At 38.0% G+C, this 14760-nt stretch overlaps 1 protein-coding gene across 1 annotated transcript in view; it reads right to left on the bottom strand.

The window, feature by feature from the left end:
* CPS1 (carbamoyl-phosphate synthase 1) overlaps positions 1-14760 on the bottom strand; it is a gene marked incomplete at its 3' end in the record, with an annotated part of 181118 nt that overhangs the window by 35205 nt on the left and 131153 nt on the right. Inside the window, exons 28-30 of the mRNA XM_081313498.1 lie at positions 11548-11623; positions 3763-3840; positions 2056-2163 (exon numbers count right to left, since the gene is read on the bottom strand). Coding sequence (XP_081169624.1) covers positions 2056-2163; positions 3763-3840; positions 11548-11623 — 262 coding nt within the window. The remainder of the gene's footprint in view (positions 1-2055; positions 2164-3762; positions 3841-11547; positions 11624-14760) is intronic.

The following is a 14760-nucleotide window of genomic DNA, read 5'->3' as shown; positions in this document are numbered from 1 at the left end:
TACACTAATTTATTCTGCTATGTTTGTCTGATGCCTAAATGACAAGCAAGCAAAACAAGGAGAACTAACAGGAGGATGTGGGGGGGGGGGGACAAGGAGGGTAGATGAGTCCTTAGAAGAATTCCCTTCCAAGTCAAGAAGTTGCATTCACGCCTGCCTGAGAAGAATTAAAAGTTGCATTGTATCCCAAGAACTAAAAGTGCAAATGAATTGTCAGAAGACTACAATTATGATGTGCAGTGCTTATGCCATGATGATCTTCCTGCCTGATAACCATCAGGCATATTTTTGCACAGCAAGTGCAAGCTTATAGCAACCCTTGATGAAAATTAAATGACTGTAGTAGCAAAGGACAAGGATTTATAAGTTCAAAGAAAAGAGGCACTAAAACAAAAGTAGGCAATGGCAGTAACTCTGAATAAGGACAGTCAGAGGAGCCAGCCCCAGTGAATGAGAATGGAAATGAAAATCAAAAGTACAGTATATTCTGTATGGCTGAAACTCAGAAACACTTTTAAACTGTTGCAAATGAAGCAGGCTCTGAGAGGGAAAGGGAAAAAAAAACATTGCCAGGCTTTCAAGATTAATGTCAGCCCTTCAAGGTAAGCCAGGTCAAGAAATGGACTTCACAAGAAATACTGGAATGTTTTACTTTTCCTCCCTGTTATACCAAAAAAAATGAACTTTTAGTTTCTTTCCAATGCCATTTGCTTTCTGTGCCTTAATTCATGGCCTCTGCAAGGTCATCTCTGTGGTTTTCTGCAACTTTATAATTAGCTTTATAATTAGCAAGTTCATTTGCTATAAAATTGTTCTACTCGTATGCTAGATGCATGTATTCTTTGTTGCTACAACTTTAGATAAAATCAGGGACCCAACATAATATGCAAAACAACTAAGTCTATGACTTGGTGTATATCAGGGCTTTTCAACCAGTGGTACGGGTACCACCTGTGGTACATTGGCACCAGGCAGGTGGTACACAACCATCCTAGAAAAGTGGTAGCGGTGGAGGGGAATGAGCTGAACTGGTGGCAGCACCGCACAAGCCTGAACAAGAGATGGCTGGAGCTGCAGGGCTGTCAGGGCTCAGCGGAAGTGCCGGGATCAGCGCCAGGCTCCAGCTGATCCTGGTGCTTCTACTGAGCCCTGAAGAAGCACCAATCAGCTGGAATGTTGCAGCATCTCCAGGGTCTTCTGATTTACATTCAGATGCTTGGCAACTAATTCATATTTATGATGGTCAGTGTCCCAGGGTCGTGTGAAGTGACCAAAACCTTCTGCAACCACCCAGCAGACGGGGGGAATAAAAACCAAACACCCCACCCCACCCCCGCTGCCAATCCTCAACAGAAATGCTCACAACAATGAAAACCTCGGACAGGAGGAAGATAATCTTGCTTGGCTGTGGCTTGGGGGGCACTTTTTTCAGTGACATTGTAACTTTGAACAGTCACTAAGTGAACTGTTGTAAGTCGAGGACTACCTGTACTTCATCACTTTTTTCCCTTTTTTTGGGTCATCAGGTTTTTGACACCTTGCTAAGTGACTGGTGGTACTTGGATGTTGCCATATCCTAACAGTGGTACAATGGGTGAAAAGGTTGAAAAGCCCTGGTGTATATTATGGAGTGATAAAATACAAATATTGTTGCTTTCTCCAATCTAGTGCCCAGATATATTGGACTTCAGCTTCCACCGTTTCCCAACTTTTACCACATTGAGCTGTGGTTATAGAAATTAAAGTCCAGTAATTTAGAGGACCACCAGGCTGATGAAGGAGATTCTGAGATATTATGTTTGCTCTAAATTAGAATACATTCTAGCAATTTCCTTTAAAAAAAAGCTGAGAGAGATAGTGGATGCTACTCTGTAGCCACAAAAACTCCTATTGTATCAGCTGTATTGATCATAAGTGTGCAACTATTTTATTCAACATTCAGCTGATTTAATATTCTGATATATACTGTAGTTGAATGGTTTTCAGATGAATTTTTAGAACTTCATGCAGTTTAGCCCTATGATACTCTTCTTGTACAGTTAACCAAAGATTGACCTTCTCTAAGGCTCCTTGGCTAATTGTTTGTGCAGGAAACATCAAAGTAGCATCTCCAGAATGAACTCCTGCATCTTCCACGTGCTCAGAGATGGCATGGCAGATAACCTGTTACAAAGAGCCAAGAAAATACAGTCATTTTACAGTATATTGATTTAATCAGATCTAAACATGCAATCTATAACAGATGAAGTTACTATGAACCCAGAACATGCATTCATTAAATGAATACATCTAGTTAACTGGATGATTTTTCTTATTTTTCTATTAATTATTTCCTGGCTTCAGAAAAGTAATTTAGCACAAGGGTTAAGGAACTGAGCAATTGATGAAGAAATTTGTATCTCACAGATCTCATGAACTTAGAAGAGTTCCTCGACACTGACATTTTTACAGCTTCAACATAAGACAGAAAATATATGCATACCATTTCAAGCACTAATAATGGTTTCATTATCATTAATAATATTTATTATTACTACTACCAACTATATCTACGAAGTCCTTTGAATATGCATAATGTCAGAACAGCATAAGAGGACTTTGTAGTTTTTAAGCACAATTAATCTTCATTGATGGACTTATAAAATCCTGCTCAACATACCTCTCCAAAAGGACAAAGTTTGCTCTATTGAGTAGAAGGGATTAATGGGAGACCTAGAGGGATCATTCAGCCTCTTTCATTTATTTGTCTCTGCTTCACTTTTCCTGACTAGAAAAAGAATTTCCTCCTTTCTTCTCTCTTGATTCACCGTAAGAAAAAAAAGCTCAGAGATACATTTTTTTCATAGTGTGTCACTTCCTTAATAGACCTGACATGATGCTCAATGGACTTGGTTCTATGTACTTCACATGTATGGTCTGCTGAATATGATTCAGTGATTTAGCTAGAGGATTTCAAGCAGGGCTCTTCTTTATGCAGAAGAGAGTTATAGGACCAAAGAACGAGAGAACTACCAAATTAACTGTGAGAAAAAGAATATTCAACATGACGACCAGACAATTAAAAAATGGTTAGGTTGTGAATTTGAGCTGTGGTCCTTCAAGGTGCAATTTTTCTGGCAAATGAAGAAGTTTACAATGTTTTGTAAAGTCTGTGATCAGCAGAAGCAGGAAAAGTGCTGAATGTCAATGCTGGAGGGTTAAACCAGAATTATGTGGGTGTGTGGGGGGAGGTTCTGTACACACAATTCAGGAAATTCTATCAAATTGCTATGGTCAGTGGCAATGATAAATATCTTAGACAGTATGAATTATAAGACTAATCTGGTATAGCACTACTATACATTATAACAGGCCCTTGTGAGGCTTTAAGGAAAAGGTTGTTGTCACTGAACACTACACCCAGCAGTTTACTGTGGAAAGATGAAAGGCAAGTAAGCAAAGGTGACAGCTTTTCGATGCATTACAAACAATGTAAAGTATATGTAATGTTCCCTGCTGAAACTGAAAACAATAAAAGTAATTCCAACAAGCAAGAGCAAGCCATGTGATCTTTAAAGAAGCTCATACTGGGGGGAAAAAACAGCTTACTGACAAAACATTTCTCAAGGCTAAATGGTTGTATAAAATTTTTGTTCAGTCTGCCTTTGTTTAGCTCAGCTGTAAAGAACTTCTACCTAGAGTTGAAAATGGAACATTTGTCAAGTCTCTCTACGATCATTTTATAAATCCTGGGAAGAAAAAGCAAAGCAGAAAAGTGTCTACCTTTCCATTTTTTGCGACTGCATCCATTTCCACCTCTCGAGCTCCTTCAATGAATTTTGTTAGGACAACAGGGTGCTCCTGTTATAAAAAAAGAATATATTCGGTATTCAAGTTAGTAACTACTTTTAGAAATATTTAATTGAACTGGAGAAGTAAAGTTAAAAGAAAACAGTGTAAGAAAATGGCTCCCACAAAGCTTTCATGGCTCTAGTTTAAAATGGAAATAAAAATACTGTAACAACACTGAAATCAATTATACATATCTCACTAATTTTAAAGGAATGCAGACCTTAGTGTACACTTGGCTGTCAAAGTCTGCACTAAATTTCTTCCTGTTGGAAAGTCAATCACTCCCTATCCTCACCCTGCCATCATGGGTGAAATTGGCAATTGTAGCCTTCAATTTTATATTCCTGCAGAGACTCCTTTTCCCATCATCACACTGTTCCTGATCCATGACACGTTGGGAAGAAGGAAGAAAAACATAGATAAATTGCAGCATGCCTCCCATAATTCCTATATACAGTACAATCTGCTGTAGAGTTGGTAGGAAATGATATAGTATCTCCCAGGTGTCTCAAAATTTTTAAATTTTTAAATAAGAATGTAAGTAAGCAGTCCTTTCTGCAGAATATAGTTTGCAGACAAAAAGGATATGTCCAATGTCTTCAGCAGTTGGTGTTCCACAAATACACTGTCTTTCTTCAAATGGAACTCTGTGAAACCTCCCCTCTATTACCATGGAGTCTAGTTGTTGGAAACCAACTCTAGAAAAGCTCTTCTAAGAAGTTGAGACATATTGGTTCTCTGACCGGAAGGCTGATTTGTGTTGAGCAAGCCACTTCAAGGACTTAACATATTTAAGTAGTGCAAAATCATATTGGGCACTCACATCAATGACACTTTGTTTAAAAGTTTTTTTGGCCTTCAGATCTGATTGGGCTTAGAATTGGATAGAGAATCCACACTATGAGGTGGCATTTGAAAGTAAATTGGCCCAAGCAACTGATTGATCTTTGAAGCACAGCTTGGGTGTCTATCTGGGTCGATAGATAAGATCTTCAGCAATTAGTTGAATAGTTTAATTATTAGATGGCTTTGTATAGCAAGTGTACCCAGCTCTGCTATTACTGCTGGAGTCGGTTTAGATTTATCTATCCCCAAGAATCATTTTTTTAAAAAGTAGACTGTATCTAATCCAGGAAGGGGGCACTTATATATCCCCACAGCTCTACATCATATGCGAGCAAATTCACTTGACAGTGAGTGGCATACAAATTTAATAAATAAATAAAAATGTTGCTGTTATATACATTTATGATTGGAGTTAGACAGACTGGGTAGCTGTGATTAGTGAACTGCCTTAATAGTATAAGGCAGGGGTAGGCAACCTTGGCTCTTTTATGGCTCGTGGACTTCAACTCCCAGAATTCCTGAGCCAGCCATGCTTAAAGAACTCTTAAAATGTGGGAGCCAAAAATCTGTCTCTACAAAACTATTCCCAAAGATACATAGGACTAAACCTGATCTATATGTTCCTTATGCAGGCTCTACTTATACTTATACTCCACCCCTTCCTGAAAAAACAAAACTACCTTGGTCCTAGACATATTGATATTCAAGTAGTTGAATTCACAGTATGAACTAAACCTGTGCAGCAGTCTCCTTGTCCCTACCAGGGTATATGGCATCAATACCATGTCATCTGTATAAAGCAGAATATTTGCATGTTTATTTTTAATTTTAGGCATATGCATATCAGTTAAATGAAGCAATTTTTGGGACATAGTTAATATACAGGTTAAATAAAATGAAGCCAATAAACATTCTTGTCTGAAGCCTTTAATGCAACTACCTTTCAGTGTTGGGAACAATGTGTTCCTCTGCACCCCCTTAGGCATGAGTTTAGTTCCTTGATTAAAGAGAGGAGTCTGAAATCCATGCTCAGGTCTATAAGTTTCCCTGTTCACTGAATCAAATGTTGTAATGAGATCTATGAAATCTGTAAACAGTTGGGTCCCTTAAGCCGTGTATTTTTCTCTTAGATGACGTAAAACAGTTATCAATAGTGGAGCTCCCAGACCTAAATCCAGTTTGCTCTTCATGTAGCAAGCCTTTTTCAATTTCACAGTCCTCAAATCGTATCTTTTATGCAAACAATATTTGACATACAATTTTGTTATATCAATTAGTCTAATCAGTCTATAATTTGAGGGATTACCCTTACCGCCCTTTTTGTCAATGGTGACCACAATAGAGAGCTCCCAAGCAGATGGAATTTGGCAGTAATCCTATGAGTAAATACACCTGCAAGTAAGGGAGCCCACCAGTCAATCTGACATTTGAATAACTCAGGGTATAGATCTTCCCAGGATCTGAATGAGTCCTCTAGTCTCCTGTTCAGGCACCAGAGACCAGGGTGGGGTGGGATTACAGCCTCTTGTAGATCATTTTGTGGCTCCTCTAATCCATTACAATTTTGGGGCAGTGAATAATTGGCTACAATATTCCTCCCACATGGAGGCAGGTATTGGGATGTCCAAGAAAAGCCTTGCTTGTGAGATTCTTTCCACCTGTCAGGCTGAGGGTTAACAGGTCTTGTTTAAAGAGTGTAAACTAAGGTGTTAACAATTTGCATTCTTCTAGACTTCCTATTGTCCACTGTACAGAAGCAAAACCATTGTAAAACCTACTGAATTCTGGAATTTATTTTTGGAAACTGTCCTTCTAAAATCAGAAAGAATATACAGAAGAACATGAGGTAGAACACAAATAAAAGACAGGATTGGGTTAGGGTAAAGACAAATCATATTTTTAATATTTGTCTTGATATGAAAAAAATGCTTAACATGGGAAGAGATTCTAACAGACCACAATAAATGTAGATATGCATGTAAATTACTTGTTTTAATAATGTTCAGCCCACTTCACAAGTAGTGTAGACCATTCCAGCTTTAATTGCTCCTTCTTCTTGTGCATGTTTTCTCTTCTATCTCTCTCCCTCTCTCTCCCCCTCTTCCTCTCTCTCCATTACAGTTCAAGACCAGTGCAAAAATAAGTTACAACAATCTTATATTTATGTTAGAATCAAGTAGGAGAATATCCTTTGACTATCCTTTGGTCATTGCCAACATACGCTGGATCATGGAGAAAGCTAGGGAGTTCCAGAAAAACATCTACTTCTGCTTCATTGACTATGCTAAAGCCTTTGATTGTGTGGATCATAACAAACTGTGGCAAGTTCTTAAAGAGATAGGAGTACCTTGAGAAACCTATATGCGGGTCAAGAAGCAACAGTGAGAACTGGACACAGGACCACTGATTAGTGATGATACCACTCTAATGGCAGAAAGTGAAGAGGAACTAAAGAGCCTCTTGTTGCAAGTGAAGAAGGAGAGTGAAAAATGTGGGTTGAAATTAAACATTAAGAAAACTAAGATCATGGCATCCAGCCCTCTCAATTCCTGGCAAATAGATGGGGAAGAAATGGAGGTAGTGACTGATTTTATTTTCCTGGGCTCCAAGATCACCGCAGATGGGGACTGCAACCAAAAAATTAAAAGACGCTTGCTCCTGGGGAGGAAAGCCATGGCAAATCTAGACAGCACACTAAAAAGCAGAGACATCACCCTCCCAACAAAAGTGCGTATAGTCAAGGCTATGGTCTTCCCTGTTGCAATGTATGGCAGTGAAAGTTGGACCATAAAAAAGGATGAGCGCCAAAGAATTGAGGCCTTTGAACTATGGTGCTGGAGAAGACTCCTGCGAGTCCCTTGGACTGCAAGGCGATCAAACTGGTCAGTCCTAGAGGAGATAAACCCTGACTGCTCTTTAGAAGGCCAGATCCTGAAGTTGAAACTCACATACTTTGGCCACGTAATGAGAAGGAAGGACTCACTGGAGAAGAACCTAATGCTGGGGAAAGTTAAGGGCAAGAGAAGAAGGGGACGACAGAGAATAAGGTGGCTGGATGGAGTCACTGAAGCAGTAGGCGTGAGCCTAAATGGACTCCAGAAGATGGTGGAGGACAGGAAGACCTGGAGGAACGTTGTCCATGGGGTCGCAATGGGTCGGACACAAGTTAGCAACTAACAACAACAACATCCTTTGGTTATGTCTTGCCTGGGTTTCTGCATTCCCCCCCATCTGTCTTGTCACATCTCTATCATCATTTGATAATCTTCCTTAAACTTTTACATCCCGTTTTTATTTGCCAATGCCCTGACAGTCTTGTCTTTTTTAAAAAAAACTGTACATCCTTATCTATCCTTATCATTTTCTCACTTCTTAAGGAGTCTGGATATTTTTCCTGGTTGACCGACATGCTTAGAACTTGTTAAGAATGCAACATTCTTACTTAGAATCCACAATTCCTGAAGAGACCTTGGCACCATTTTTCAGCTTTCCTAGCTTTTCTATAAATGTATTATAAACACCCACAATTGATGTCCTGGTCAACTTTAGCCAAATGTTGCAAGAAGTAAGACTCTTTACAGTCCTCTTCTGGTTCTTTCCTCTTTGTGAAAATTAAAATCCCAAGCAGCTCAGGAAAGGGATTTATTATTGTTTTGTACATTGTAACATGGAGTTGGTATTCTATAGGAATTATAATGCACAAAACACTTCTCTTCAACAAGCAGGATAAGAAATAAAGAGCAAAGTTAGCTCTCTGAATTGGCTGGAAAGAAATCTGGTGGAAAAGCTGAAGAAATAAAAGGCACATCATACCAAGCTACCAGAAACCTGACTGGGTATAACTCTTTCCCCACCTGTGTTTGGCAAGATTGAGAATAAGTAAAATGTTGATGAGATGTGACAAGGCAAGGAGAAAGGAAAGATGAGAGCAGTAATGAGGACTGGATGAGAAAAACAGCATAGGAAATAATGAGGGAAATACAGGGGAAAGGATATTTTTTTAAAGTCTTTCTTCCCAGTGGCACAGTGTTAGGGAGATTCTGGACTTCAGTAGTAAACTTTTCCTTAAGTCTGTTTTAGTTCCTGGTAAATATAAGGACATGTCCACAGCAATACGGAATTTACCACTGATTTGCCATTGCCCTTACTATTTATTTATTTATTTGGCTAGTCTACATCCCTGTGATTTCCTGGTGGTCTCCTGTTCAAGCGATAACACAACTTAGCCCTTTGAAAACAGTTGTAACTGGCTAGATGCTACCATCTGCTTTGATTCAATTGAGTTGTAGAGGAGAAATTTAGATTTAAATTACTGGCTTCAAAATACAGTAAGCTGAGTCTGCAGCATCTGGCATTTTTCCTACTCATTCTGCTGTATAAGTGCCTGATATTCTGTCCCAGTCTTGTCCCAATATTTCTCCCATTATGGATGCCCTACCATGGCTATACATTTTCATGGACTATCATTCAGAATTGTATAATTTCTAGTCAAATTGTTTTTCAGAACTACCTGCTAACAGCTTTCATTTGGAATAATTCCAGAATTTTCTTGTTTGCCACTTTTCTCTGTGTCTGAAATCTTGGCAGCATCAGTCAAGGGACTGTGATGGGGAGGCAGCCCTGATGGCAATCTCATGGTCCAGGAAGCCAGGCAGGCACAGAAGGAGCCCTCAATAAATCTTAACTGTATTTCTGATTCTCAACACACATTCAGTGTGTGACACTAAGCCAATCACACATAGCACCACATTTTCTAAAAAGGAGAGTGCTCCCAGCTGGAACCAGATGTCCAAAAGTGATTGGTATGTTGGGTGTTAAGCTCTTGAAAATCTAGTCTAAGTGGCTTGATAGAAGCTGCTGGCTGGCTCATTTTTGAAAGCTGAAGTCCCGACAAAAGGTCAGTCTTGGAAAGAATGTGCTGCCTATTTTTTAATCTGATCCTTACCTTCTGTACTGTCAAGAGAAAATAAAGTCCAAATGTGTCCATGACAAGGGGAATGTTTTTAACTTCTGCCCAGTGTGTGTGTGTGTATGTATGTGTGTATGTATGTATGTAAACCATTTCTTTGGTCCCATATCCCATCAAGATTATTCTGGACAATGTACAAATGAAAAACCAAAAAATTCAATAACATAGTTCATAAAATCAGTATTCCAAAAGTAGTACTATTCCAAAAGCATCCTGCTCTAAAGTAGTGTTTCTTAAACATTTACTCTCAGGACACCTTTCCACTTTTAAAAATTTTGGAGGGCCCCAAAAGAGCTTTTGTTTGTTTGGGTTGTATTTACCAATATTTATCAATATTTAATGAAAAATTAAATTGATGTCTTTGCTTCTCATGACTATTTGATTGGATTTTAATATTGTTTTATTTTTAACATAGGCTGGCAAATAATTTTGATTTTTGAAGAAAGAATCTGGGGATCTCCAGGGGTCTTAGGACCACACTTTAGGAAACAGGATCTCTCTAAAAGATCCCTGGGGTTGAAAAACCATTGATCTTCCAATTACTAAGACAATGCAATCAGATAAGGAGGGGTCCTTAACCTCCCCACCCAAATGCTTGTGGGAACATATGGATCTTTAACACCATGCAAAAGGCCCACAGGAACTCTCCAAGCAAAAGTGGTCCACAAGACAGGTGACAGAGAAGTGGTTTATTTTAAAACGTAACATCATCTGCTTTAAGATATATTTAAAATAGGGCAAAACATTCCTCAATGTCGGTTAAAAGGCAGATTTTGTTTATTTCCTTGTTTACTGCCCCTGAAGTGAATGTTTCCAACTCTATGGGGCCTCTGCTCCCGATGTCCACTGTTTGCATTTGCCAAAAATGGTAGAAAAGGGGCTCCTTTCTTCCCTGATGCCTGCTGGCAAGAAGTATCAAGTCACCCAATCACGTCTAGCCTTCAGCAAGCCTCTCCCCAGTTCTTTCCTTAAAGAGATTTAAAACAGCCATAACTTTCCAAATCAGTGCCAACCTATAAAATTGACTGCCTGGATGAATATAGATTAGTCTGTTCAGTTGAATTAGAACTTTCTGCCAACCCTGAAGCAAAATACCTTTGTACTGCAGTGCTCTTCTGTTTCTAAATGAAAACACTGCCTCCCTGTCCTACAGCTGGCTCCCATTTGTTCCACCGCATAAAGAATTAACTGTAGATCCTGAACAGGATGGAGGGGAGTGGGCGATGATGTTTACATTTCACAGTTCTTTCCAGCTATTCCCCACCACAGAATTTCCCAGAGGGTGCAGTATACACTATTATATAATCCAACCTGATTTGGCTTTCTCTGCTCAGATCAAAAGCAGGATGTCCAGGTAATTAGAGATTGGTTATGCTGGTAAGCATCCTTAGACATCTTTAATCATGTTAAGGGATTACCTACCGATCCTACAGCTCTATCATACATAAAACATCAAGGTCAGTGACAATTACAGAAGCAACTCAGCAGAAACACAGCGTTGTTGAATGTTGTATAAAAGAAATAGAAGCTAAGTTATTCCTAAATTTCTAAATTCTTCTATGAAGCACAGCTATGGAACAGGAATATGACTCTGGACTGAGATATGATTATCTCTCCAGAATTTGCCACCAACATGTTAGTAAGAATATAAAGAAAATTTTAGAAATCAGGTCTGTTTCCTGTGAATTATCTAGAGACAACTGCAGTACAATACTCGTTACAAATATAGACAGAACAAAATGGATCAATTAGAAATGGATAATTAAGTTAAATGTGTTCAATTACCTCACATCCTGAAACAATCAGTATTCAAATGTACAAAAAAAATGAGGATAGTTTAATTGAAAATGTTAATAGTTTACTTGTGGCAGTGAGAAGGGAAGAAAAACTTGGTGTAATACCTGTGAAACTCTGGTTGCCTCTGCCAAGAACTTCTTCATTTCTTTCTCTGTATGTACTACATTCATTGCTGAACCACTAATGAGAAAGATAAAAGAAAACAGTTTTAGATTCAAAAATTTCTTGTATCTAAGGATCTGAAAAGCTGAAAGAATTGTTCTCTACAAGAAAGCAGTATTATTCTTTATTTACCACTAACATGAGAATGGGCCTAAGAATACGCCAAAGAAGTAAAAGAAAGGGGGGATCTAGATTAATAACCAGGAGCTGTGAATCATTCAGCTGTATAGGAGATATTCTAGAACAGGGTTTCTCAGCCTGGCTGGAGAATTCTGGGATTTGAAGTCTACATATCCTAAAATTGCCAAGTCTGAGAAACACTTTCCTAGCAAAACTTCTTATTCAGTCTTTTCAAACACAACTTGATGTTTGCCAGAAATGCTTCTTTGTAAAACATGGTCTAACTTAAGGGCACTGAGTCTTTGTGACTGGTTTACATAAGATCTGGTCAATGCAATTTTAAAATAATTGTGCTATTAAAATTTAATGCCAAAATAAATTATCATAGTTATCTCAACACTTTTTTGTATTCGACATTTTGTCAGCTGGAATGCATGGTGAGATGGTTCTGAAAAACCATGGAAAATAGTTAGACAGATAATTCACAAGCCAAATATGCTATTTGCATAGTTGTTTTGCCATTTTTAAAAATAAATAGATGCTGAAATGTGCAGACTTCAGAAGAAAAAAAATATGTATCCCTCAAAAAGTTGCCCTGGGTTCAGTTGAATTTTCCCCTTTTAAAATTGTAAAACCTATGTTAATGTTTGGTGACAAAAAAAGTTAGAAAGAATCTGGTAGCATCTTTTCTAACAAACTTTATTAAAAGGCATAACCTTTTGTGCATCTGAGGCACCTGATGAAGTCAGCTGCAGCTCACAAATAATTATGTCTTTTAATAAAATTTGTTGTTGGGAAAATGTGCTGCCAGTTTCCTTCTAAATCATTGGGGGGGGGGAAATACAAGGAAAAATCTCACTGGAATCAATTATGCAAACAAAGAGCACATTTAATTCTTGCTGCTGATCATTGACTTCAAGACAACAAATTCAACTGTCTGATTGATCCATGGAACACTTTTTCAGCTGTGAAAGACTGGCATTCAAAACACATTTGGCATTGCAGATACATTTTGTTTACCTAGCTATTACTTTGCAGCATGTGCATAATTTTGACCCCTGTTGAAAATAATATTTTATACAATGCTTATAAGAATATAGAAAGCTGTTATTTAAATCCAGTTGGAGTCCAGGTGGAAATAATATTTCAATTCCAGTTAAAATTAGGTTAAAGGTACATGTCAAATGAGATCCAGTTTGATGTAGTGGTTAAGGCATCAATCTAGAAACCAGGAGACAGTGTATTCTAGTCCTGCCTTAGGTACAAAGCCATCTTGAGCCAATCACTTTCTTTCAGCCTTAGGAAGTAGACAATGGCAAGCCACTTCTGAAAAACCTTGCTAAGAAAACTGCAAGGACTTGTCCAGGTAGTTTCCGAAAATTGAACAAAATTGAACGGGGGGGGGGGGTAAATATCTTTGTGAAGATAAGAATTTATTTTCAAAACAATTTTAAATAATCCATAGATTAAACTTTTCCATTTTAGGAATAATTGGACTGCTTTAAAATCCAATTTAAAAATGGGTTTGTTTGAATTTTTTAATGTTAATTCATAGTTAATTGAATTCACATATCCTTATAGTGTCCAGCTACACTATAATAGAACTGCCTTTTTCTGCTTAAATATTCTTTCTGCTTCATTCAGTGTCCGGGTTGCCTCCTTCAGACTGATAGTTCACTTTTCTTTTGTTATTGGAAAGCTTCAACTCAGTTTCCATTTGCACTTGCAAACTGTGCTCAGTAAATTCTATTTCTCTTCCAATCCTCTCATCTATGAAAAAGCTCTTCGCTGCATTAAGCTTTCGAGAGGGATATTTAGAATATTCCTGCACATTGATTCAACTCATTGCCACTGCCTCTCTTTGTTTTTCTCAACTATGTCTTGGAAATAAAGCAGCTACCACAGCATGTATTGGATAGAAAATAGTAATGGGGTGGGGGAGCATTTTCACATAGAAGCACCTAACTCAAAATATTGTCAACATGATGTAAATATACCTGTCTCTAAGAGGCAGTAAGAAATGAAAGTGGAAAGATGAGGCTTGAGAGTGTGAACATTCTTAGGGCTTCTTTCAAAGGTACCATCATTCAAAGGGGTTTTTTCCTCCCTTCCTCACTTTTTTATGAGTTAATAACATGCTATGATAAATTACCAGAATGCTGAAGACTGCTGACATTTAAAGGTAATTCTTCAGGATTCAAGTTCTTCCACGTGTCAGGAAGTCTGTTTTGACATTTATCTGCCTAGTTTTGAACGTGGCTAATCACTCAACAGTCTTTTGTGGTCCTCCTATCCATGCATATTCACTGTCAGATGGGAAATAGGAAGAGCAAGGGCAGTCAAATTGGTGACTCGTGCTGGGGACAAACATTCAGCATATAATCTTCAGACTCTGAACTTTGAAAGAGTTCCTTTCTACTATTGTTTAGAGTAGCTTCCATTTTTAGGCTTCTGTGAGATCTTAAAAAAAGAGATGCTACAGAGTGAACAGCTCCATTAAGATTGGTTAGATGACTCCTTATTGCAGCAGCATCTTTTTTTCAGACTTAGATTTTTATTTGGGAAACATCCTAGACTAGAAAATTATGGAAACCAAGTTTGTTTTTTAAAAAAAATAAAATAAAATTGGAATGATATTTTAGATTACTGAAAGTCATCTGGATGCATTTATATTAATCAGAATATGCCATATCTCTGTGATATATTTTTCTGACTTATTTAGAATTTTAAACCTTATGGATGATTATCAGTTTCTTTTTTTTTAATCCTTATTGCAGGTTCTGATTGGGGCATCTGAAAATGGGAACTTCATGTCAATCTCTAAAGATTGTCTGCATGGGTTGGGGCCCAATACAAACTGTGATTTGAGTCTTCTGTGGATTAGCATGGGAAGAATACAAACTGCCAGGTATTTTTGTAAGAACAAAATGGGATTAAATGTACAGAAAGCATAAACCCTTTTGACAAGGGAGAGAGCGGTAAAAAAAGACACAATAGTGGCTCCAACAATATGATTCAAGCCCCGCCCCTTACAT

Source organism: Vipera berus, assembly GCF_964194415.1.
Source record: "Vipera berus genome assembly, chromosome: 1".
NCBI classification, from domain to species: Eukaryota; Metazoa; Chordata; class Lepidosauria; order Squamata; family Viperidae; genus Vipera; species Vipera berus.
The sequence above is the reverse complement of the archived record's forward strand: the minus strand, read 5'-3'. Positions and strand labels throughout refer to the sequence as shown.